The sequence below is a fragment of the Gopherus evgoodei genome, chromosome 1 (assembly GCF_007399415.2).
Source record: "Gopherus evgoodei ecotype Sinaloan lineage chromosome 1, rGopEvg1_v1.p, whole genome shotgun sequence".
Taxonomy (NCBI): domain Eukaryota; kingdom Metazoa; phylum Chordata; order Testudines; family Testudinidae; genus Gopherus; species Gopherus evgoodei.
In genome coordinates this window covers 342,463,992-342,489,941 of record NC_044322.1, presented here as the reverse complement: position 1 = coordinate 342,489,941, position 25,950 = coordinate 342,463,992, and the positions used below count along the sequence as shown (strand labels likewise).

General features: G+C 39.7%; 1 protein-coding gene across 1 annotated transcript in view; it reads right to left on the bottom strand.

Moving 5' to 3' along the window:
• Positions 1–25,950, bottom strand: part of RELN (reelin) — a 484,263-nt gene that overhangs the window by 89,810 nt on the left and 368,503 nt on the right. The window contains 10 exon segments of the mRNA XM_030549629.1: positions 849–1,122; positions 1,355–1,543; positions 2,629–2,787; positions 7,005–7,081; positions 11,525–11,732; positions 12,630–12,787; positions 16,359–16,594; positions 20,280–20,480; positions 20,761–20,932; positions 23,744–23,949. Of these exon segments, the coding sequence (XP_030405489.1) occupies positions 849–1,122; positions 1,355–1,543; positions 2,629–2,787; positions 7,005–7,081; positions 11,525–11,732; positions 12,630–12,787; positions 16,359–16,594; positions 20,280–20,480; positions 20,761–20,932; positions 23,744–23,949 (1,880 nt within the window).

The window sequence follows — 25,950 nt, the reverse complement described above, 5'->3', positions numbered from 1 at the left end:
TTAATATTTGTAGAGGGTTTTGGTGAGGTAAAGCACTAAGATGTGTAATGCTAAGTATTATCATCATTAGTGTGTTAATACTTAGCATTACACAGTTTAATGCTATTCCTAAACTTGGAGAATGGGTTCATTAAGAAAGCAGAACTCAGCACATCTGCCATGTTTGGTTACAACTGTGTCTTATTCATATTAAGGAGCAGGGTTTTAATTCTTCCTAAAAATTGAATTTTTTTTCCCAATCAGAGAAGCTGAGGTTCGCAGGTTCAGCAGCAGCACATTCTGATTTTCTTTAATGTCACAATTAATTCTGCCTTAGTGGGTGTTATGTGGTTATGCTACGTAAGATATAAATTTTATCATTCCTATATGGATGTGATGATGGCTTAATTAAATCTGACAAAGGAAGGACATGTGGGGTCTTATCATTGTAAAAGTGTAAGTGCATAAATCTTGGTCTGAAATGGCATTGTATCTATCTGTGCACAAGGCAAAATGCCTTTATTTTAAGGTGTTTTTCTTCTGAAATGTGTGAGTGCATTAATTTCTGACACTTCATTGGTGAATCTTTAAAACCCCATAGTAGATTTACAGCTGCTGTTCTGGTTAGGTCAGAGGCAAGACTCAAGAATTGACTCAGCTAACTTTGATACTTTCACAGACTCTTGCAGCTCATATTATATCTGTTGAAATATTTTAAAGTGCAGTTTATAGGGATGATGTGTTTATTTTCTGGCACATTTCATATTTAATTAAGAAATAATCAGAAAATTCCCAAGCTGAGACATATTTGTTCAGATTAGTTCAGAAAAGCCTATATTTTGATATATAGCCAACACAACAATTCTCACATGGTTGCAAGTGGAAGGTAGACAGTAATTCGCTTCCAGTTCTGGAATCTTTCTGATCTGTAAATTGAACTCTCAGTGTAATGCTGACAACCTATGCTTGGAGGAACACACTCTTCAGTCACCAGGTGCCAGTCTCTCCCATTATTTAAGGAATACTGCAAGTGAATGCCATGGGAATCGCTGAATGGCTTACTGCAACCCATGCTCAGCTCAAACTGCAGGAAAGTGGAGGCTGACACATGGAAATCCCAAGTCTCAGCATAACGAGGTTTACCTAAGAAAAGAGGACAAAAATACTTTCTTATTACGTAATGTTTTAATATTATGTAATGTTTGCTTTTTCCTTGGGCTCAGCATTTTCTACTTTATAGCCTGAAAGCATTTCTCCTTTCCCCAACAGACTATTATACAACTATCCCCCATTTTTAAAATGGATCCTATAAAGACCTAAGCCCCCTGTAGCCTAAAATATAGGCCTATTCAGACCTTCCTTTAGAGACACATACCAGTATCTTCACTGAACATCAGAGCTGTATCCATAGATAGACAGTCAATATCTACTTGACCCCCTTGGATCCTGTACCAACTTGCTTGTAAATCCGCAGATCCATCAAATTTATCTTGAAAACCAGTCTGAGAGCTGTCATTCATTCCTATAAGGACATCATCCAAGGCCCACTGTGCTGAAAGTTTCCCTACAAACAGAAAGACAGGGAGGTTAGTGGAGCCCCAGTAAGATATTTAATCATGTCTGTACTATTCATGCAGACTAGCTTAATTGTTTCACAATTCCAATACCACCTTTTTGTGAGGATTGTGTTCAATCAATTAAAATCTTCTTGCTAACCATACCTGACAAGTTACTCAAGACATAGTCCACTACCTATTGGTGGCTCTATGTCTGAGGAACACAGACATTTCCTCCTCTTTAGTTTTCAAGCTGGAATACTACTGCCATCATAATTTTTTCCTCTTTTTAAATGAAGTACTCCCTGAGCCTCTGTTATGCAGATTGGACTTCTAAACCTTCCCTTTCTATTGCTAAATGGGAAGGGGGTCCTGACTAGTTAAGATGGGGGTTCTGGTCTGGAAAAGGGAGCTGTGGTGAGGAAAAGCTTGAAAACCCCTCATGCAGATGATATTCATGGAGTTGTTCCTCACTTTCTCCCTACCTCATCTCTGTTCTCGTCTTCTTGCCTGAGCCAGCCCAACAATCCCATCAATCCATTTCTCTCTACACTCTCATACTGGACGTCCTCCTACTGTACCCCCTTTAATACTATCAACAGAGAAGCAGGAGGACAGGAAGAGAAAAATGACAACTAACTTCAGCTTATAAATTGTAGGCAAAACATACATAAAGATGATAAAGAACATATCTAAGTAACCATATAAACGTACTTGGGCTGCCTTCCTTTTCTCATTCCCTCATGTCTGTTATCAATCATAAAGTTTGACTGAAACTTAGAGTGTGAACAGTTTGGTGTAGGAACTGTGTAGTTATTTGCACTGTAAAGCACGATGCACATTTATGGTGCTATATAAACAATAACAACAACGATAACCTTATGACTGAGAAAAGCCTTGTTTAGCAGTAAGCTATGAATAGGCCAAGAGCCAAAACTGTCCTGTGGTAGCTGTAAAGGCATAATACATTTTTAGTTTGTTTTTCTTAAAATAAAATATCCACAGCTCTTAAGCTTATTTCCAAGCACTGGAAGGCTGGATGTTTGTTTTCTTGGAAAGCTGCTTATTAAATTTTTAGTAAAGCATTGGTTACCATGTTGGGGTTGCCACCATTGGAAAGCAGTTGCAGATGTTTTAGCTTCACGGGGAAGATCTATTGAAACAATCTGTGGTTCTAAGTAAGACATGTAATCGAGCTCTCGCAGCAAATGCCAGGTTATTCCATTGTTATTTGTGTATTGAACTACAAGCCCTGTATTAAAAAAGAACAAAATCATTTATTTACACCACACAGAAAAAAATAAGGCCAATCCTTCAGTCCTTATTCAGCCAAATCCCCATATCAGTTTAATGTACACTACATGACATGGGCAAATGATTTGTTTTTTTCATGTACACATAATTTTTTGTGAAGAGAACCCTTGTTGGCAGCATGTTATTATTGTTAGGATTACTGGTTGTCATATGTTGCTTGCATGTGACGGGGCCAGATTCTCCCTTTGGTTATACAGATACAGCCCCACTGAAGCTAGAGAGATTGCACCACTGAAACTGTGGGAAGAATTTGACTCACATATTTTAATACATTTAACATCTATTTCGTATAATTAATCCTGTGGCTTGTTTGGGTCACTAAGAGGATGTGGTTTTGCAGGCTATAAACCCAGTCCTTTCTGAAGATGGCGCCTATGATTTCACCCTTACTATATATACTGCATCCTTAAAAGTTGCATTATCTCCATTATCTTAGATTTACTATGGTAGATATTAGAACACAGTAGAGCCATGGGGGACAGAAGTCATTTATTGGCACTGCCTATCATATAGGAAAATGAAAGAAACACCACCAAGATACTCTGGGTTTGATTCTTCTCTCATCAGTTTTACACTGCTGTAACTCCATCGATGTCAGTAGATTTACTCTTGACTTACACTATTGTAAGTGCGAAGAGTATCAAGCCCTGTGACTGTAATGTATGAAAAGAGACTCTGGCCCTGATTCTGATCTTATTTATACTGGTACAAATCAGGAAGTCCACTGACATCAGTGGTATCAAACTGCAGTGAGAGGAGAAAGAGGCTCTCCTGTGTAGAAGGTAATGACCTTCCTTGTCTTGCTTCTCATTTCACTTACCCTCAGTTTAAACTGGGAAATTCCATTTACTCTAATGGATTTACTCTTGATTTAGACCAGTGTATATAAAGGGAGAATCAGGCCCTCCCTCCATATTCCTATTTTATTCTAATTTTCTCACCCTCTTTAACTTCTTAGCTGAATAAATTATACAGTGTAAATGAGAGCTGACTCAAGCCCCAACGTTAACGAACACTTTTAGCTAGACTTTCAACTGGGGTCACACTTTTTTTAGAATACTTATATGATAATAAGGTAACTTTCTTATCATTAGACCTCAGAGTGATTCACAATGTCTAATGCATTTATTTTAAGGCTGTGATTCTCTCACTGAGGTTGCAGAAGTCACGGATTCTGTGACTTTCCGTGACCTCCGTAACTTCCACAGCAGCTGGTGTGGCTGACTCCAGGGCCAGCTACTTCGGTGCCCCACAGCCAGCTACATTGGCCGCTGCTGGAGCAACCCTGGGTGAGCTGCTAGGGCGGTCCTGGTGCCAGCTGCACTAGCTGCTCCTTGGGAGGCCCCGGGCAGCTGGTCCTGCAGACTGCTCGAGCAGCAGCCCTGGGGAGTGCCCGAGCAAGGGTCTTGGGGCCGCCACAAAGCCAGCCACAGCAGCCATTGCTGGACTGGCCCTGGGGCCAACTGCTCGGGCAGTCCCTGGGGCCAGCCACACTGGCTGCTGCTCGGGTAGCCCAGGGGAGCACCTGAGCAGCAGCCCTAGGGGCTGCCCTAGGGCCAGCCGTATCGGCTACTGCTTGGGCAGTCCCATGCAGCTGGCTCTGGGGATCGCCCGAGCAGTGGCCGGTGTGGCTGGGTCCAGGGAGTGCCCAAGCAGCAGTCCTGGGGGTGCCCTGGGGACCGCCCAAGAAGCAGTGGTCCCAGAGCAGCTGGGCCGCAGAAGTAGAGATTTAGTTAGGGGTATTTTTGGTAAAAGCCATGGACAGGTCACAGGCCATGAATTTTTATTTATTGCCCGTGACCTGTTCAGGACTTTTACCAAAAATACCTGTGACTAAATCTTAGCCTGAATTTATCTTCATAACATCCCTGTGAGGTAGCTTTATTAGCCCCATTTTAATGATAGGGAATTGAGGCACAGAGAGGTTAAGTGACTTGCCCAAGGTCACAGTGGAAGTCTATGGAATTGGGACTTAAATGTAGGTCTCCCACAGTTTAACCCAGTGCCCTGACCACTGGATCATCCTTCATCTCTTTCATTATTAGTTTTCTGCCTAAATAAAAACTTCATATTTCTGATTTTAAAACCAACTATGATTATTAAGACATGCCAGACTATGCCAGAATCTTTATTTTCATTGCTTAAAGAACTCTGTGCAAGGATTTAGAGAGATTTACATTTAAACTGCCAGTATAATACTAAGCCTGAGAACTGTCTGTGGGATGCACATCACATGGGGAGTAAGATCTTTTGTACATTAAATTTTTCGAATGGTGCAGAAATGACATTGTTTGTTTCTGTACCTGTCCTGTCACGCAGTGTCCCCGTGGTGCTGATAGCATCCCCATATGAATTGAGGTTAGCCCTTCTACTGAGTATAGAACCACGCAGAGGTAATTTGCTACAGTTCATATTATTTGAGCTCAGACACAATTATACTCGGAATCAGTACATAGTCATATGCATAAGCCTAGACATATTTTCAAACTGCTGTCGAACCAGCTGACAAATCATGTTGTGATTCTGTTGTTACACTCTGGGAGGAAAATTAGAAAGCATTCAGGAAATACACAAACAATTAATTCTGATTCACTTTCAAAGTTATTTTATAAACAGCATGCAGTCATCACTCCTCCTGCTTCATACCAGTTCAGTTGGCAGAATAGGACCATAACAATGCAGGACAAGCTAGCTTTAAAAAACACCTCTGATTATCACTGTATCTTACATTTCCATGGGAAGCTGAGTTCATCTGCATGTAATGCCAATAAAATAATTACATAATGTTCCCAGCTGCCCTTACACAATAAAAATTATAACACACAGGGTCAGATTCTTATCTGGCATAAATTGCCACAGCTCTAGTGTCTCCCGTGGAACAACATCCATTTACACCAGCTGAGGATCTGCCTCCAGAGTAACTCCTTCATTCTTACAAAACTCAAATTTCACACACCTCCCACCCCTCCCCCCAAAAAACCCAACAAAAAACCAAAAAAACAACCACCAACCTAGGGACACAAGAAAAATAAGAGTACAAGCAGATGGGAAAGATTAATTTATTTGGCCTAAATAATATTTTCTTCAGATTCAGTTTCATAATTCTGCATTCATGAGGTGAATAACGTATAATAAGGTTAACATCAGGTTTGTGTGGCTTGGAGGTAAATAGGAGTTCAAAATGTGGAACAATAATTAGGAGTAGATTGCTTGTTATTTATTTAAAAAAGATTTCTGTACTATCCATAAAAGGGGGAGAGTTAGTTGATTCGTATTAACTATTGTGACAGAGTCAGGCCAGAGGGCTACAGGAAAGTGGTCAAAGGTAGATATATTAGCCCCAGATTAAGCAGGTCCCTTTTTCCTGAGTAAAATAATGGGCTGTTCCAGAACAATCAGGAAGTTTCTGGAACCAATTATGGCAGGCAGGCTAATTAGGATACTTGGAGCCAACTAAGAAGCTACTAGAATCAATTAGAACAGGCAGGCTAATCGGGGCATCTGGTTTAAAAAGGACCTCACTTCAGTTAGTGAGGTGTGTGCAAGGAGCTGGGAGTGAGAGGACGTGCTGCTGGAGGACTGAGGAGTACAAGTGTCATCAGGCATCAGGAGGAAGTCCTGCGGTGAGAACAAATAAGGTGTTGGGAGGAGGCCATGGGGAAGTAGCCCAAGGAGTTGTAGCTATCATGCAGCTGTTACAGGAAACACTGTACAGAACTGCAATCCACAGGGCTCTGGGCTGGAACCTGTAGTAGAGGGTGGGCCTGGTTTCTCCCCATCTCCCCCAACTCCCTATTGGATACAAGAAGAGTTGACCTGGACTGTGGGTCCCACCAGAAGGGAAGGTCCCTGGCCTGTCCCCCGACCCACTAGGTGGATCAGCAGAGACTGCGGGGATTGTTCTCCCCCCTTTCCCCATGCTGGCCAGCGATGAGGTCAGCTGAGTGAACGGCAGGTTTGAGTCATTAGCAAAAGTGGCCAAACCAAGGGCTGCTGTGAATTTCTGAGGTGAGCAAATCCACCAATAAGCATAGTACCCAACAAGGCAGGGGAGGAACTTTGTTGCACTATGTAATGATCTTATTAATTCTGTAAAATAGGTCCAATGAACAAAAACTCTGCTAAAAGCTGGTTTCCAATGAAAAGGGACGTTACCTTCATTCCTGGCTCTTGGTTTGTTGCAGAGAGTACCAGCTGTTTTGCTTCCAATTTGTAAATAAAACTGAACTAGTCTGTTGAAAAAAAAATAAAAAAGTGTTCTTACAAGAGAAATATAATACTGTTAGTTTTTTGTTGCTGTAGTTGAAATGTCAAAGCACAAATGCAGTATAAACAACTCTATTTTCCCTAACTTATGAAGATTTTTTATTTAGGTCGCTATTCAGTGCTTCTTAATTTAGGTAAAGTTTCCATCAAAATCAACAACCTATTAGGTCTATGGAAGTTTTTCCCAAGTAAGGAGTAGTGTGGGGTCTGTAGAGCAAACAGCGTTTGTGCGGACAGGTGATACCATGCTTAACAAATGCACTGTTCGTACAATGAAATGTGTCTATTCACTAACATTGAAAAAACTTTCATAGAATTAAAAAAATCATTCTGAAGCAGTTTAATGTGATTTCATTATTGTGGCAATAAAACCACCTGGACTTCTCTCCTTGTGAAACTACTGTCTAACAGCATAATACTGGGCTTTCTTGAAGGATGGGTTAATACTACTGCATTTGTGGAGATTTGGTAGCTCTTGTGAGAATGATATGGGAGAAAGACAAAGACACATTTATTATTATTTTTGAAATTTTAGCAATAAAATTAAAATCTTAGTAATCCTAGTGCAGTGTTTATGCACAGACTGGAACAAAGGAATTACCAAACAAGTTCAGAGCCAAGGTCCATCTACTCCAGTATCCTTTCCCTGACAGTAGCTAGTCCCTGAGACTTCAGATGAATGTGTAAGAATCTGGTAATATTTGTGGGAAAATCTGCTCCACACATTAGCTCTGATCTTGATCCCTAATAGTTAGAGATTGGCTTAAACCCTGAAGTATGAGGTTAACATCCCTGCTAAAGTTTTTATTATTATTTATGATAACTCTGGATATTCCTGATATCCCTATAAATGTCCAGTCCCTTTTTGAATCTTAAGCTTTTGGCCTCAATGACTTCCTGTGGCAACAGGTTCCGCAGGTTAATTATATGTTTTGTGAAAAAATATTTCCTTTGATCAATTTTGAATTTCCCACCTTGTCATTTAATTGAATATTATGAGGCAGGGAAAACAGAAGTCCCCAGTCTACTTTCCCTAGACCATACATTATTTTATATACTTTTATCATGTCCCCCTTTAATTATCTCCTTTCTAAAATAAACAATCCCAATCTTTTCAATCTCTCTTCCTATTAGAGATTTTTCCATGCCCTTGATCATTCTCATCACCCTTCTCTTCACCCACTCTCATTCTGCAATATCCTTTTTGAGATGAGGTGACCAGTGCTGCACACAGTATTCCAGGTGAAGCCACACCCTGGAGGTATAAAATGGCATAATATTTTCAGTATTACTCTCCATCCCATTTCTTATTCACCTTACCATTTTATTAGCTTTTCTGACTGCAATTACATATTGAGTAGAGGTTTTCACTGAGCTGTCTACAATGATGTCCAGGTCCCTTTCTTGAGTTTATACAGTTGATTTGAACCCTGTATGGTGAAAGGGCAGTTTAACTTTTCCTCTCCAACGTGCTTTGTTTTGCAGTTATCAGTATTAGATTCTGGTGTCATGTTAGATTTGGTGTTATGTTTGCCATTTGCATAGCTTGTTTAGGGGCAGGTCTTCACTCAGCGGGTAGTGATTGATCTAGTGGGGGTTGATTTATTGTGTCTAATGTAGACATGACAAAATCGATCCCCGATTGCGCTCCCCATCGACTCCGGAACTCCAGCTTGCGAGAGGCGGAAGCGGAGTCGACGGGGGAGCAGCAGCGGTCGACTCGCCACTGTCCTCACGGCCAGGTAAGTCAACCTAACATACACCGACTTCAGCTACATTATTCGTGTAGCTGAAGTTGCGTATCTTAGGTCCACCCCCGCTAGTGTAGACCTGGGCTGTGTCTCCGAAATTCTTCACAGTCATCCCTGGCCATGACCAACCAAAATAACTTTGTGTCATCTGTAAATGTTGTTACCTCACCACTCATTTCTCCCCCTCTCCCTTTTCCAGACCATTAATAAATATATTAAGCAACAGTGGGATGTAGTAAAAAGCCATGAGGTGCCCTACTGCTAACCTTTTGCCATGATGAAAATACTATTCTTTGCTTTCTGTCTCCTAGCCAGTTTTGATTCATGACAATACTTTGCCTCTCCCCCTACGACTAATTAGCTTGTGTGGGAGCTTATGAAAGGCCTTTTGAAAAGCACTCACATAACCTATTTAAACATTTTACTTTATTATTTTAAATATACTTATTTTAGTGGGTGAATTTGTGGGTTATGAAAGTGAAAGACCAAAGGCTTGATCCTCACTCATGCTGGTTTCATACCAGTGTAACTCCATTCTCTTCACGGGAGGTACACCTGATGTGCACTGCTATCAGTAAGCTCAGAATCAAGGAGAAGGTCTATAGCCGAGCATAATGTAGTGCAGGTGCTGCACAGATTTCACCTGCATAGTTGTGCATGAATATCACCATAATCATCTACCCCTGTTTCTTGGCTTCTCTAAACCACAGTTTGTACTCATGCTCAGTTGTCTCAAACTGTGTGTTGTGTGTGTTATGTATTGTATGTCTACAAGAACTAGGATGACACTCGCAAGGTTATGTCCATCTGAGACTTATTCTGGATCTAATCCCATATGCCTAAAAGTGAACCAACGTAGACCCTCTGCCCCATGCCTTGGTTTTGAAAGCCACTACCAGACCTATATGTTTGTATAATACAGTACTTGGGTAGTTAAACACTAGCTGGTGACAGATCTGAAAAAAATTACAGTTCTGTTGTAAAATCTCTTTTTTTATGACTAGTAGTTTCTCATGAAGACAGACTAGGAAGATGAAAATGTTGTGCAGGAGGACCAGCCTGCCCAACCAATCTTAAAGGGTTTGGCCCAAAACAAGTCTCTGAGACTATTCCACAGCCATTAACAACAGAGTCTGCAACACAGATGGGAGCCAAATCAACCAATGAGCCAGATGTCATCACTTGGAAAAAAATATATTCCACAGTTTTTATCTAGTGTCTGCAGCTGCCAGGCAGGCCCCATGTGTTACTACATTCACTGAGCTGACAGTGAAGGAAGCCACAGGGGAAAAAGATTAAGAGCAGGAGGCCGTGACTAATCAGTGATAAAATAGCATCCAGGTATCATATTGGCAGCCTAATGGATGTAAATACTGCAGGTGAAACAGTGTCCTTGCTATAGTGGGCCATGTTTTGAGAATAGGGCTCTTTACCAGTAGGGGTCACTATAGGCAATTAAAATTACTGGGGCAATTTTGAAAAGCATGACAGCTTTTTCATGCAAACCAGAAATGCTAATAGTTTAAAAGGGTCAAGATGGAGCTTCAACTTCATCTCTGTAAAGTTTGAAATATTTACAAAAATTAAAACGGTTTCAAACTCTGTAAAACCAGAAAGCTATCCATGTGAACATCTGGAATTAAAAATGGCTTGGTACTAATGTGAAGATACTCCCTGGGCTTTACAATAGGTTTTCTGTGTGACAGGAGAAGTAATTATAAGTGTAACTTGCATATAAGTTTTACTATGATATGTTTACTTCAGACATTATGCTCTGTGTTTAACTACATAAGATTCCAAAAATCTGATATGACCCTTCAGGACACAGAACTAAGTGCTCTTCTCTGTTACATGGTTCACGGAGTAGCAAATGCACACAAATACCAGCCAAACATGAGTGTAACAGACAAAAAAGGCAGCTGTTACGTTGCATGCTGCCCCCCTTCAAGATGCCAGCAATCTCGCTAAAGCCCCTGCACACACAATACAACATGTAGGGTTCTTTGGGGCAGTGAATGGGCTGAAAAAAGGGGTGTAAGGGAATGCCGACTCTGTGTAATATGACCCCGTAGAAATCACCCATAAATGATGGGGCAAACTGTTGCATTACTTATTCCTGACCCTACAGAATTAACCCCCACTCAATTTCTGCACCCCTTATAAATGGAGGTAGTGTACAGCAGCAGGCGAGCAGAAAGTGGTTCCGTGGCCATGCTGTCAGTATGTACAGGGTCCAAAACAGCATGTGAAGGAAGCTTTTTGCATGTTTGAGGCATAGATTCTTTATGGATTCTCTGGTTTTGTACAATTTCAAGGCCATGCCTCCTGCCTGTTCCATCTAGAACCCGCTGCTAAGCCATCCTTCCAGAGGGGTGAATGGATCACATTTTCTAGGCTGCTATTCCCTTGCATATATTAACTTTTCGCCTTCTGAGTTTTTTTTTTTCAAGGAAGGGAAGGATTTTGCCAAGAGTTTTCAAAAAGAGTAATTTCTGCTTGAGCATGCTGCATTTTCTCTCTAAGATGCGCCTTAATAATGTATTGGTTGCAGTAAAAACAAGAATGGTTCATACCCTCTCTCGCTTTATTTCTGTAACAATACAGGGGACACAATGCTAATATACATACATTTTCTGAGAAGCAGTATTTACTATTGACCTGATATTTGTGGTGTCCATAGGGACAGTTCTTGCTTCCCTTTTGCCGGGCCCATCGAAGTAAAGAGATTTCCCATCACTGAGCGTTCCACAGCCTGTTCCAACCTGACCTCCAGTTATCTTGTACCAGAGAGGGCTCAGCTTCCTCTCAAACCTGTCGAACATCTCACTGTGATTAGGTACATTAGACACACAGGTTCCATGTGCGGCTTCGGAAGAAAAAAATATATAGGAGATGCTTTGTTGAAATAGTGCAAAACAGTAAAAGTCAGATGCAGTAAATTGGCAAACAGTATTATTACTTCCACATATTAGACTCTTATGAGACAGCTCCATGATGAAATGATTGCACCTCCATTTAATCCTCTTTACAAACACCCTTTCTAGTCAGAAAAAGCCTCCCTCCCCTAGCCTCCCTTCTCAGAGTAGCAGGGTGTTTAATTAATACAGTGAATGTTGCAACATTTTACGTTATCAAACACAGTTTTTGCAAACAGAAAAGGTGTTATCCTATTGCTTCTGTTTAAGTGCAAAACATGTTAGTTTGTTGCTTTGCTGCTATAGAGGTTCAGAAAAGTTGTATATGCAACTGGTTGTGTCAATCACAGGTTTTTTTTTCTTTATAAAAACACTTGAAACCACAAGTGAACAGAATTTTCCACAGAAGGTCTGTCATAACATATGTTCGTTCCTGGTCACATGCCATCTCAAGGCCAGGGGACTGAAAACAGAAGGAATTCTTTTGAAGACTGGCCAAAAAAATTCAAAGCAGACTTTTTAGTTTATAATATTTTCTCCAGTGTTCTCTTTTATCTCTCTCTCTCTCTCTCTCTCCCCATTTATATGGATGGCAACATTCAAAGGTCGTAATGGTCAGAAAACATCAGTAGTATATGTGCTTTTGTAATGTTCCATTTTGGCACTGTTGGATTTACTAGCTCATGAAATGAGCTTTTACGGAATTAAAAAAAAAAAAAGATTTTCACTCCAGAGTTGTGAAATTTATGACATCATGTTTTCCCTCTATAGCAGAGAATATAATGAGATGATACATTTTAAACATTAGTTCAGCTTACAGCAGTCATATATAAATAATGTAGCCTTACCTGTATAGCCCAAGTCACAGAAACAGACTCCAGAGACACAGTCCCCATGACCACTGCAGTAACTGGGACAAGGCTCTGAGATGTAAACCCCATCTAAGCCAAAAGAGGGCACATTCTTGTGAGAACTGCTCTCCTGGATCCAGCGGAATCTAGTCTTACTGTGAAGAAATGATAACCAAAGGCACAGCATTACTGCTGATTACTTTAATATCCCTTTTGTATTTCATCTACTATCTCATGCTGAAAACTAAAAGAAGCTTTGCTAGAATAGCCTTTATAAATGAGACACAAACACGTGCTTGGAAAACACTGACCATTTTCTTTACATCCTTATATTTTTGTGAAATTTCCTTTTGGATTTTCCTTCCAGACAGTTTCTTCTATGTATTATGACCTCCTTTATTTCTCTGGCAGCACAATGCCCAATCTGGAGCACTGTGCCTGACGTGGCTTATCAGTAGGCTGGAGTGAACTGAATAGAGGCACTCTTTGTGATTTGTCTCCTTTTAGTTCTGCAAATAGCTTTAGACACTGCTGTGCAGGTAGTTAAGTTTTGAAATTCTTGAAACCCATTTGTTACAGTGCTTAATAAAAGAATCTAGTATTGACAAGGATGCAGAATGTAAGTGATGGTACAGTGTATTTATGTGTAAAATGCTTAAAGAAATGAAGATTCAGTTATTACAAGAATTAGTTAATATCTGCAAATAATTGTAGGTAACGAATCAAAGTACTTAGTGCACCTAAACAGAATAGTAAGTGTCTTAGTCCTAGATCATATGATGGCCAAAAAACTATTCCTTAAAAACAATTGGCCAAATCCTCAATCAGTGAAAATTTGCACACTTCCATTAACTCCAGTGGACGTATACTAATTCAGTGGACGTATACCCCAGCTCAGGGTCTGGCCCATTGCTCAAGAAATTTGTCAATGAAAAAGGTGTCTATATAGAAAAATAAATTTTCTTTTAATCCTTATAATAATGATCAATTTATAGGAGGATGACATCTGGGAATTTACCTTGTCAGTGGGTTTATAGCTGCTAGTTAAAGGATCAGGAAGGTTTCCAGATTGGTTTGTCTCCTGTCTGATGCTGGACCCAGGTAATTCTAACATCCAAAATGTGCTCATCATGTAAACCATTACAAGTTCCTGACTCACCTATAGGATTGGAAGTTGGCTTGGAAAGGACAGGTAAGCTGTGCGTAATGTCCACAGGGATCAGAGGTTAACTGATTTACCCAAGATCACACAGGAAGTCTGTGGCAGAGCTAGGAACTGACTCAAGATCTCGTTTCCCACTTCAGTGCATTAACCTTTTTACCCTTTCTAATGTATCTATTTTTTCCTACTATCCTTGACCATGGTATCTGAGGGAGGAACAAGGGACATATATTAATTTGTCAGCTGTAGGGGCCTGTGGAAGATTGTGTCACGGCCTAGCTAGAGTATTTCCGCTTTCTCGGCGGCCTTGTGGAAAGCCCCTGCTTGCTAAGCGGCCGGTCATTGTAGGACAAGGCATGCCAGTTGTAACTTGCTTTTAACTGGTTGAAACCAGTTTGCATGGCCTTAGGCCAAAGGGCGTACACCGCCCGTGGAAAGTCCCTGGCCTTTGGCCAAGGGGCGGACATAGCCTGTGGGAAGTCTCTTTTTGCATATGTATGAGTTGCTTTTGTATTGTGTACATATAGGTGTATGCTCCCGGTCCCGCCCTTGGACTCTGACCCAGGCCGAGCTGAGCTTCGGTGTGCTGGGTTCCCCGCCTCTGTGACAGCAATGCCCGGAGTCCCCGTTGTGGGTGTGTCACTTTGCCTTCATTAAAGCCAATAACTCACAGTGTGTGTGGGCCTCGTTCTTGCAGAGCACCCTGGGTAGGCCCGTAGTCTCCCACGAACGTTACATCAGCTCTCAATCATATTCCACCAACTAACCACACAGCATATTCCAGAAATAACCCCAGAAGCACGAATTCCCAAATGGTACAAAACCAATGCAATGTTGACACTTTAGGAACCACATAATACTGTCCTATCCGTAATGCTAATCTGCTGAATTTAAGACATTGTTGGTAACTTTTTTCTTTCAGTTGTGCTGTTTTTTTTCTGATCATGCTACTGAACATAATTCCAAACAGATTGCTGCTACTGATTCTGTACTGCTTGTTTTGGGTAAATCAAATCAGTTAGTGTCAGATTTGTGTGACTTGGCACCTGGTTTTCTTGGCTAATTACTGAAAAAACTTGTTACGGTACACACTGATAATTCAACTCCTCACAGTAACGACACAGACTCCCTCTGCTACATGACATGCCATATACAGTAAATCTTTGCAGTGGGAGAAGCATAAGGAGTGACTGGCAGTCTGACAGGGCAAAAAACTGCAGATAGCAATAGTATGGCTGCATTGAGAGAGAGACAAGAGAGCAGATGATCTCAATCGGTGGGTGGTATATGGACAGACAGGTGTATAATTGCATGGTAGCTTTGGAGAGAAGCAGGAGGGATATTTCTATGTGGAGAACTAGGGGTATGCCAGACTTCAGAGTTTTTATCTGAGGATGTGGGAAGGCTGGAAATGGAAATGAGAAAATTCAAATAAGTTCAAGTAGGATTCAGACAAGGCTCTCTCTTTTCGGGCTTTTTAGAATCTTTCCAAACCTTTGAGGTTTTCTCATTTATATAGATCACTCATCAAGTTTATGTGTGGGTAGTGTGACTGATAGGAGTTACTGAAAAATCTAAGAGCACTGATTTTCATCTGCATTTGCAATGGACTATAACGTAGACTTAAAGCCATCTGATAAAGTTACCTCTTTTGTTTTGGGGTTTTCTGGCTGTGAATACAATTTGACTGATTGGCACTACTCCATAGCGGAATCTTTATAATGTTTATCATTATCCGATGACATGACACATTACATAGCAGCTCAAATACCCTTCTGTTTTTTCGTCATCCAGTAGCAACTATTTGCATGACTAATCCTGTTGAGACAGCTTATTTGATTCCTATAACCTACCACTCTCTTGCTGGTGTTGCTGATCTAATTGATAAGCATTAAGAAAGGTAGCTTCATTATAAAAAGATTTATGTCAAATTAAAATGTGATTTTTTTTATTATTGTTGCCTTGTAATTTAATTTTATAGACTGTTCTGACACCTTTAAAATGAAAAGCTTTTCCCTGTTTCGTATGAGAAAGGAATATATTCCTTCTGGACCATGTAGTTTGGTTTGTAATTTGCTAAATCTTACTAGTATTGGCTCAAAGTACAGAAGTCAAATTCACATGTACAGTAGAACCTCAGTTACAAACACCAGAGTTACAACTGATAAGTCAACCACACACCTCATTTGGAACCGGAAGTACACAATCAGGCAGCAGAGACACCCCCCCATGTCCCCAAAAAGCGAATACTGTACATTACTGTGTTAAATGTAAACTGCTACAAAAATAAAGAGAATGTTTAAAAAAAAGATTTGACAAGGTAAGAAAGCTCTTTCTGTGCTCGTTTCATTTACCTTAAGATGATTAAAGCAGCATTTTTCTTCTGCATAGTAAAGTTTCAAAGCTGTATTAAATCAATGTTGGGTTGTAAACTTTTGAAAGAATAACATTTTGTTCATATTTACAAACATTTCAGAGTTACGAACAACCTCCATTCCCAAGGTGTTCATAACTCTGAGGTTCTACTGCATAATATAATGCACAGAATTAAAGACCTACAGTACCTGGCTGCAAGAGATCTTGGAATGATAATAGTAATTCTTGTCCACTCCTCAAAGTCTCCTGTGTAATACATGGACGGCTCACTCAACTCCCGGGAACTTCCTTCACATCCTTTGATTCCAGGAGATGCAGGATAACAGCCCTCTTTCACAAGTGACCAGAACATGCCGGCATCATGGGAATACTGAAGGAGAACTGGAGCAGAACTACTGTACTGATTAGTGCAACCGATGTTCAGCTGTAAGAAATATGATAAAAGCAGAGTAGAGCTGATGAGGTGTAGAGACTTGCAGTTTTGTTTCTGATTATCAGCTGCACCTAATCTGTAATTTTAAAATTTGTGAGGCAGAGTTCCTATGAAATATGGAAACCCAAAGACAATCAGAGACCATTATGTTTTGGGATCTATTTGGCATTCCTCAATAAAAATCCTTGCTGCATCTTTGTTGAGGTTGCTGGGCACATAAAATGTGATGCTTCAAAGAGGATTTTATGCACATAAAACATATTAGGTATAACACTGTACTTGTATTTCTGCAATAAAGGACACAGACCCCAACTACTATTGAACAAGTATTCTGTTGTTTGTGTTCTAGTCCTCTCTTCATAAATGAAAACAAAGGTGCACAGAAGTCCTTAAACAAGTTGTAGCACTGTCAGGCTGAAGAGTATTATGGAGAAGAATATTACATATACTATGATGATGAAGGCAGAACAACAATATTGCCAATCCCAAATGTTCAAAAATCATGAGTGAGGCTCCAAAAAATTAGGAGATTGGTTTAAAAATCATAATATTTTTACATAAACGCGTGACTCCAGTTGATGGAGTTGAAAGAACACCAACAAATATCATGAGATTTGCAATCAAATTGCAAGAATTGGTATAAGAACCTGTACAGAATAGAAAAGAATGCACACTGAAATTCACTATATCCTTCTTCTTCATAAAAGGTCCTATTCTGGATCTCTTATTCAAATGAATCATCTCAGGCCTGATTGTCCATGACCCTTGTGCAAGTGGATAGGTGGGAAAGGTGCAAGGAACCTTCCTTATCCTATGCAAGAGGCTAAGATAGTCATTATCTCTGTGCATAGCTGGCCACAGAGAGGGGAATATACTGTGGGATAATGCAGCCTGCACATTCCAGTTGGATTATGTATGTGAGCAAGAGGTGCAGGATTAGTCCCCAATATATACGCATCTTGATTAAATTCAAACAGTGCCACCAGCTCACATGAAATAAGAACGTACATTAGACAAACTTCAACTACCACTTTCAGTTTTCAAATTATTACAAGTATAATATTAGAAAAACTGGTATTAGCTTCCATTATTGACCTGTAGAAATTCTACATTACTATGACATATTTGTAAAACAATGCCAAAACATTTATGACAAATTACGATAAATGTGACTGTGCTTGGGTTTACTGGGAAAAATTATCCCCTACACTGGTACTAACAATGGAAACGCCACAAGTTCTCCAGGTGCCTCAGTTACAAAGAACACTCCCTTGTTTTATGAAGTACCTCCTCTGTAAAGCCTGTGCAATACATTGGCAATGGGGATGTTGGGGAACTAATGGAGAGGAATTTCATTCTGGAGGTCAGTCAGGGATAGGAAGGAAGGTGTTGTGTGAATCTCACCTGTCCTTCCAAAATAATAAGTGGAGGGCAGAAGCCCTCTAGAATATGCCAGTGATGGAGTAGAAGGCCCTTTCGCAACAAAGGAGTTCTCAAGAAGAGGAGTTCCTTGCTATAGCTAGTTAAATTATTCATCCCAAGAAAAAAATTCTGTGAAATTTTGCCATTTTTAACATATAGAAAAGTCCTATAAAATTTAACAGGGATAACATTAATAAGGTCCTGTAGAAATTACTCTAGGGCCTACAAAACAGAAAATGCCATCCCTTCTGTAGATTTGGAACCATCCTATATAGAATTCTATATAAGGGATATTGTTCTCTATTATATTCTATATGCTCATGCAACAAGGGAGTTATGCCCAAATAAGATGTTTCATTATCTCACTAATTCTATCCCGACCATTCATAGGTGATGGCAAATGGAGAGAATAGGTATCCAATTTTTGTTAGAGCAAGAAATACTAAATCCAAAAAGAAAAAGAGGTTGAATTATGCTAAGCAGAAATCATTCAACTATTTCACAAGGATGTATAATTATTAAGCATGGAGGGGAAGACGTATAGTTTTACCTATAATATCAATAACTTTTGGACTGCAAGTGATACAGACAGTTAAAATCACTGTCTCTATTTCCCTTATAACAAAAAGAGCATGAGTAACTTCTATGGTTAATTTTAATACTGTGTAAAACACAACATTTAGGACCTGATTTAGGAAAGCACTTAAACATATAATTAAAGTTACGAATGGCAATGGAACATAAGCAGGTTGAAGTTAATCACCTGCTTAAGTGGATTCCTGAACAGAGAGAGACTTAAACACATGCTCAAGTACCGTCCTAACTTGAGACCCTAAATCTATATACACAAAAAAGAAAGAGTTATCATTGCTTCAATAGATACCTTTTTTGTTTGTTACTTTGCTAAAAGTTTCAAGAATGGAAAGCATTTTAAAAAATGTCTGCTTTTACACTATACATCATGCTTGGATTCCTACTGAGTATAATACCTACAGAATGATGATTTTGTCACTCGAGTAGAAAAAGTGTCAAAATGTGATTAGCATATATTTCTGGTGAAATAGTATTTACATAGTTAAGTGTTTTTTGTTTTGCAAAACAGTCTTAGGCACAACACAATGAACACTGATTTATGTAATGTACTGTAGTCCTCAGCTGGTATAGTATTTTATCAGCATAACTTCTAAATGGAATAAGATTATTTTACAAATTCCCTTATTCTAGCCAACTTCCTATTTATATAGGGGGACCAGATGTCCCGATTTTATAGGGACAGTCCCAATATTTGGGGCTTTTTCTTATATAGGGTCCTATTACCCCCCCCATCCCCTGTCCCAACTTCTCACACTTGCTATCTGGTCAGCCTATATTTATATAACTGTGGGAATTATATTGAAAAGCTGCCTGTAAACATCCGATCTCTTTAATAATTCTGTCTGTAAATTTTTCAGTATCTGTATCCACCAATTATAGAAGGACTATGTATTTGTGGCTAGCTCATTAAAATTGCATTGCAACCGACCCCCAGAATTCACCAATGGGATTTCATTATAAACTCAATAAAATTTTGATTAGGGTTCAGAAACAACAGCTTGTTAAAGCAAATACGCTTCCTTTTGAATTTATATTCTGATGTATTGTCACAGCAAAGAAAATTTTGTAAGCCCTTTAAAGAAGAGAATGCTAATTGGAGCCTATATTCACTGCCACAATAAAAGTTAATTATTTAAAAAATCCATATTGGAGTATAGAATAGCTTGTACATTCTTAAATACTTTCAAGTATAAAAAAATGTACTCATGCCACATGGAAGCTTTGTAGTCACTGGGTCCCAAATGGGATACAGTCTCTCTCCACACCCTACACCCCATTGCAGTAGCATTTCCTGATACTGAGTGGAATATAATGACACTTCAGAGGCTTATTAAAAATATAACATGTGTTTAAAATTTATTTTGGTGAAACAAACAAAGCTTTCCTGTTCTATGGTTGTTATCCTTTTGTTTCAGAAAGCAGGGTCTTAGTTAATAGAGAATGACAACATATTTATGTCCTCTGCATCTTTTACACAGACAGAAATAGGAAGAACATTTTACAATCTTTAATCTCACAAGTAGTTCTTACTCATATGAGCAGTCCTGTTAAGATCACTATGATTGCTTGGGTGAGTAAGAAATATTTACATGAGAAAGGGTTGCAGGATCAATGCTCTACACCTCAACCTGAACTAGAGAGATCTGAAATAAAAGAATACCTTGAACTGCAGGACATATCCAGGTTTCAGTGTTAAATCCCGAGTCACAGCAAATCGATCTCCATCTGATTTACCAAATATCATTGCTGATGGAGTGGCAGAACAGAAACTTTCATTTTTGGTCATCCCTTCATTAGCCAACATCAACCACACACTGAGCTGGTTCATGGGGTAATCAAATGCTGGCTTCTCATAAAAATTCTGGCAGAAATGAAAGAGACATCAAACATCACCACCACGCAATGAAGAAACTTTCAAACACTCTTTTCTATATCGAACGGGGAGTTACGCATGTCAATCACTTAGCACCAGGATTAGGTGCTCCACATCTATTATGATTAGGGTGATACAAATGCCTAGACAGACAAGGATATACCTACAAATACTTCAGTTTTCTTTAAAAGCAGTCAGCAAATTCAAAGAAAACTCTATTAAAGCTCCTGCTTCCTTAAGGTACCTATTTACCAGCATTGCTTATTACCTGTGGTAATGTTGGGTTAATGACAGGAATGATCTGCTTCTGCTTTTCTGACAAAATGATGATATCATCAATGGCCCACTGGTCATAGCCTTCCCCCGAAAATACTGGCTGCCACCAGCGAAATCTAGTACAAGGAGTCTTTGCAGCAGCAGGAAGCTCAAGATAGACAAATCTAAAAGACAAGATTTTAGCAGAACTATATAGAACACTCAGATCTTAAAGAGACATATGAAACACTGTAGAACAGAGAGTGGAGGCCAGAAAAGGTAAAATCTGTTTTACAGGTGGCAATCCTTAGAAATCTTCCAAATCCTTGGAAATCAGCTCCTGATCTGTAAAATGAGGACAATGATACATCCTTTATCTGTCTTGCTTAGCACACTGGGGCCTTGATCTCAGGAGGGCTTGTAAGAAGCTACTGTAATAAAAACAATAAATAACAATAATCTAGAAAGCTATCACTGAAAGCAGGACTCTGTTTCACAAAATTCTCCATAGCAATATCAGAAGACTATTCCAGCAAATTAGGCATTCCCTTTTTGGTGACATCCTTAGGCCAAGTAGCTTTCTGATAAGTCTAGGAATAAGAATGACAGTATCACAAAGAGTTATTTTATGTCCTACTTGAATAAACTTAATTCAGTACCGTTGACTTGGACATATTAGAAGTATGTCTGATGTGTAAACAGAGACTATTTTAGTCCAAACAATGTCATACTTTGAACTAATTAATTAGGATACACATTTTGGCTGGTTCTTCATTGATTTTCAAATGTTCTTTGTTTAGCACATATTAAAGGAATGACTCCTGTGTTGTAAGTTATTTTTGACACATTGATTGCAATCTAAATTAGAAATACATAAGTTTTAATGGTCTCTCTTTTGGCAACTCAGGAAATCCTCCCATACATTACCCACTATGTGTGTTCTGTAACTTGTTGTGTCTCTTTTATTAGTAAGCCTCTAACTTCTATGGTGATAGCAGGTATAAATATCAGTAAAATAAGTAATAAAACAATAATACTTGATGTCATGTGACCTAAATAGGGTTATCAGAGTAACGTACTGATGTAAATGGCATTTCATCTATTCTTCTATATTAACTATTTGTAACATTACAGGCAGAGCTGGTTGTGATGCCTATAGTTAAGGTTGCCCTGCATTTTCCATTATAAGATCCAATTCTCAGGTGCATATAACTTTGCTAAACTTTAACCATTCAGACTGAAATTTTCCATGCTGGGTGATTCCCTCAAACTGAACATTTTAGGGAAAATTTCAGCAAAAATGGTTCAGACATTTCTGAGAATTAGGTTAGGGAAATACATTTTTGCATATGTTAAATATCTTTATAACTATTTCAATGAGCAGCTCGAGCACCTCCATGCTTTGGAGCAGGAACCTGAAATTTGTCAACAAGCCAGAGAAGCCAAGAATCAGAGGGATGTTTGAAAATCCAGCTAAATTTTGCTGATTTATAACACTTTGAAAGTCACCATTCAAATGTGCTCAGTAGAGGTTTGCAACAGGCTGGTAGCTAAATTCTCTGTACATTCCCTCTGCACTGAGTATGTGCCAACCAGACTTTCCTTGCAACTGCTCCTCCTGCCTGCTATGAGCTGCTGTGGCACCAGAAACAAGATCTGACATGAATGTAAAGGTTCAGCGGGTGGTGGACAGGGACAGAATGAGGATGGGAGACTGGAGCAGAAAGAGATAGGAGGTGACTGGGTCAGAAGGCAACAGATGGAATGGAGGAGACAATACAGGGGCAGAAGTGCATGTAACTACTAGAGCACATTCCCCTCCAGAGCTTGAAACCTAAGCACAGCTGGGTGGGAAATGGAAACCCCTTCCCATGCAAAATTTTGCATTTTTAAAAATATTTTCACCCTGAATCACGACATAAAGTCAAAATGGTGACATTTTGCCTGGGAATTTTTGGCTTCCTTGTTGCCCACTTTGATTGCTCTTGTTTTCACTGTAGTGAAATTGACAAAAGCCTCCCAGCCAAGCTCCGGACTGGCAGACAAGCCAGGGTGGTCAGCTACTCTCCAGCTCCATAGCCAAAGAAGCAGAGCGCATGAAGCACTCAGCCTTTCCACCTCTTACCACCGTCTCTCAGAGCCAGAGAGGCAGAGTCATGGCACTCAGCTTCGTAGTGCTTCTGGAAGGCTTTGATAAGAGCCTTCCAGGCAGGCAGCTGGGGAGCTGTCATTTTGACATTTTCTATGGAAAATGAAAAATTTTCCAATGGAAATTTTCAATTTTGCAAAAAGGGCATTTTTCATGGGAAAATGACTCTGACAAAAAATTCTTGACCAGTTCCAGTCCTAAGTTACTTAGGTCCTTTTGAAAATTTTACCCTCAGTTCTTCTGTTCCTCAGTTTCCCACCTGTAAAAATGGAATAATTGTATTTACCTACCTCACCAAGGGTGTTGTGAAGCTAAATACATTAAAGCCTGTGAAGAGTTATTACGGTAATAGAAGTCACATAAGTATCTAAGATAGATAGATGAATTAAAGCAACCTTAATTCTGGCATTTCCTAATTTTGGAGTGTTTAACTTTGCATCCTTAATGTTCTTTTAATGTACTTTTTTACATGTAATATCAATACATAGTCCTCAGAGCTGAAACCAGAGATAAAACGAAACAACAAATTTCTGCACCTCATTTTGGGCAAGTTCTATATTTTCCTGTTAATTTTGTATATCTATTAGTGATTTGGTCATGTTGCACATTGTATTGACTAACTGGACACTTTAATTTTTCACTACAGTTTTTCTTTAAGGTCCAGCTTTATTAAATTTTCTCCATTCCTAGTCATAGTACTTTACTACTGAAGCCTGGAAGAGTTTCCTTGTAATGGATTCTAAGCATTATGCCTTGCAATGTTTTTGTTTTGCCTTTTAATAAACAAAGAGAGAGATTTTTTTAATAGTCTGATATGATATGGCTTTAGTTTGAACTAATGCCTTACCTAGGTTTGCTGAAGTCAGAGAAGTACATTTCTGCTAGTAGGTGCCAATTGATACCTCCATTGTTGCTGTACTGCAAAAGCACACCTTCCTCTCTGTTGTCTGGTTTATTGCATGAAGAGCTCTCTCCACCTATCTGAATGTAAAACTGGATGAAATCTGCCCAAGTGGTGTCCAAATCCCAGCTCACCAACTGCCTTTTTCCATCCTGTAGTACAGAGGCATATGAGAAAAAAATAAATGTACTCAGATTGTTAATCATCACACTAAGACACTTTTACTGAAAATGTCTAAATGTCAAACACAGTTGTATATGGAAAATTATGTACAATACATTGTAATGCAAAGGAGTTCCATTTTATACAAGTGTGATTCTCACCTTTCTCTCAGGCTTTAAGACACAGTCCCTACTTTGGCCATTCTTTACACTGTAATCACTTTGACTGTATCACAACTTCTATCCTGCACACCTTTTTATCATCACAAACCCAGCATTCCATGTTTTTTTAAAATTATTTATCTAGCACTAGGCATGCAAGGCCTTAAACACACATTTGTAAATTTTGAAAATGACCCTCTCTCTTCTGTGCTCCTCCCCATGGTTTCTGGTGTCTTGCACCCTCAAGGGAGCCAGGAGGGAACAAACCCTGTACACCCTGAACTATTTAGGGCCAGATTTTCAAGTGTCCAGCACTTAGCAACTGCCATTGTTACACATATGGAACTGCACTAAAGTGTTTTGAAAACCTGGCCCTTAGCATCTATTTTTCCCAGTCAAATCTTGTACTATCACTTTTTCTAAGGGCTAGATCCTGAAAATTGTTTAGCACTGTGTGATGGGGTATACAAACCCTGCACTGGACAATGAAGGGTTAAGGAGCTGCTCTGGGCTCAGGTAACTCCACCTCTCCCATCTGCAAGACATGTAAAGTTTGGAGGAGGAGCTAAAAGGGTAGCAGAGCAGGTCACTTGTTGGTAGACCAGAAGAGAGAAAGGCCCTCAGCTCCTGAGGAAAGGGCTGACTGAAGGCAGGAGCCTCTCAGATGACCACTTCATGAAGGCTCCTCCCTGAGGGAAGGGTGGCCTAGATTTTGAAGCACTCTAAGCAGAAATCATTCCCCTCCATTTCCTATTAACTTAGTTTATTTGCATTAATTCCCTTTGCTTTTTGTTCCTGGACTACCTCAGAAGAACAATGATTTTAAAGTGACCTGGCTGCAAGGCCAAGTCATAGGAAGAGGCTGGTCACCATAGAGGCCATGTGGCCATCATCAGCAGACAGAAGGGAAAGAGCTGCTATGCAACATCCAGTCACCAGGCAGCACCAGCAGTGAATGACCCCCTTCACACACTGTCAATTCCCACGAACTTTAAAGGGATGCGACGGTGCTTAACATATTGCAGGGTCTGGGCTGGCACACACTAACACCCTATCATAGTATCCTTGTTGATTTCCTGCACTTTCCTTCCATATTGCATCTTAAAAAAACACCTAGGACCATTTTTGTCCAGGATCTACTTTCACAGAGCAGCACTGACTAAATACTTGTCTCATTCACTCTCTTTCACCTACCCATGAAATATCTTCTTTCTTCTGGGTTGTTTCCATGGTCTAAAACATTCTTACCATGGATGCATACATTCACCTCATACTCACAAACTTTTTTGCATTTACAGCATTCAACATAGCCATAGCCATCTGACCCTCTCCACTATTGTTTTTCATTCATTTTCCTCCATGCAAGCCTAATGTTTTAAAAGAATCTGAATTGAAGGCTTTACATTTTTTTGAGGCATCCAGCTACCTAAATCATCATCATCATCATCATGGCAGCTATCAAGGATCCAGTGATCAGAGTAGCAGAGTCAAATTCCAGATCCTCCTCTACACTTTAGAATCAGTATGTTTGATATCTCTGCTTCCTATTACCTCCTTATGGAGACAGTCCATGGTAGCATTCACTGAAATGGATAAAGTCGACTCTTGCAATGGGGTAAAAGAGAGGCATTTTACCTTCAGTTCTCATGTAAGTATGTTTCACTCACACCTACGGATATGTTCTGCTCCCAGTTCACTGGTACAGATCAGGGGTTGCTCATTTCAAGTCAATGGAATTACTCTGTGAAATCACTGTGAGAGCCAAATCCTGAGCATAAAGTGGTTTGACTACATGCAAAATGTCACCATCTCCCAAGGATGAGGCCTTCC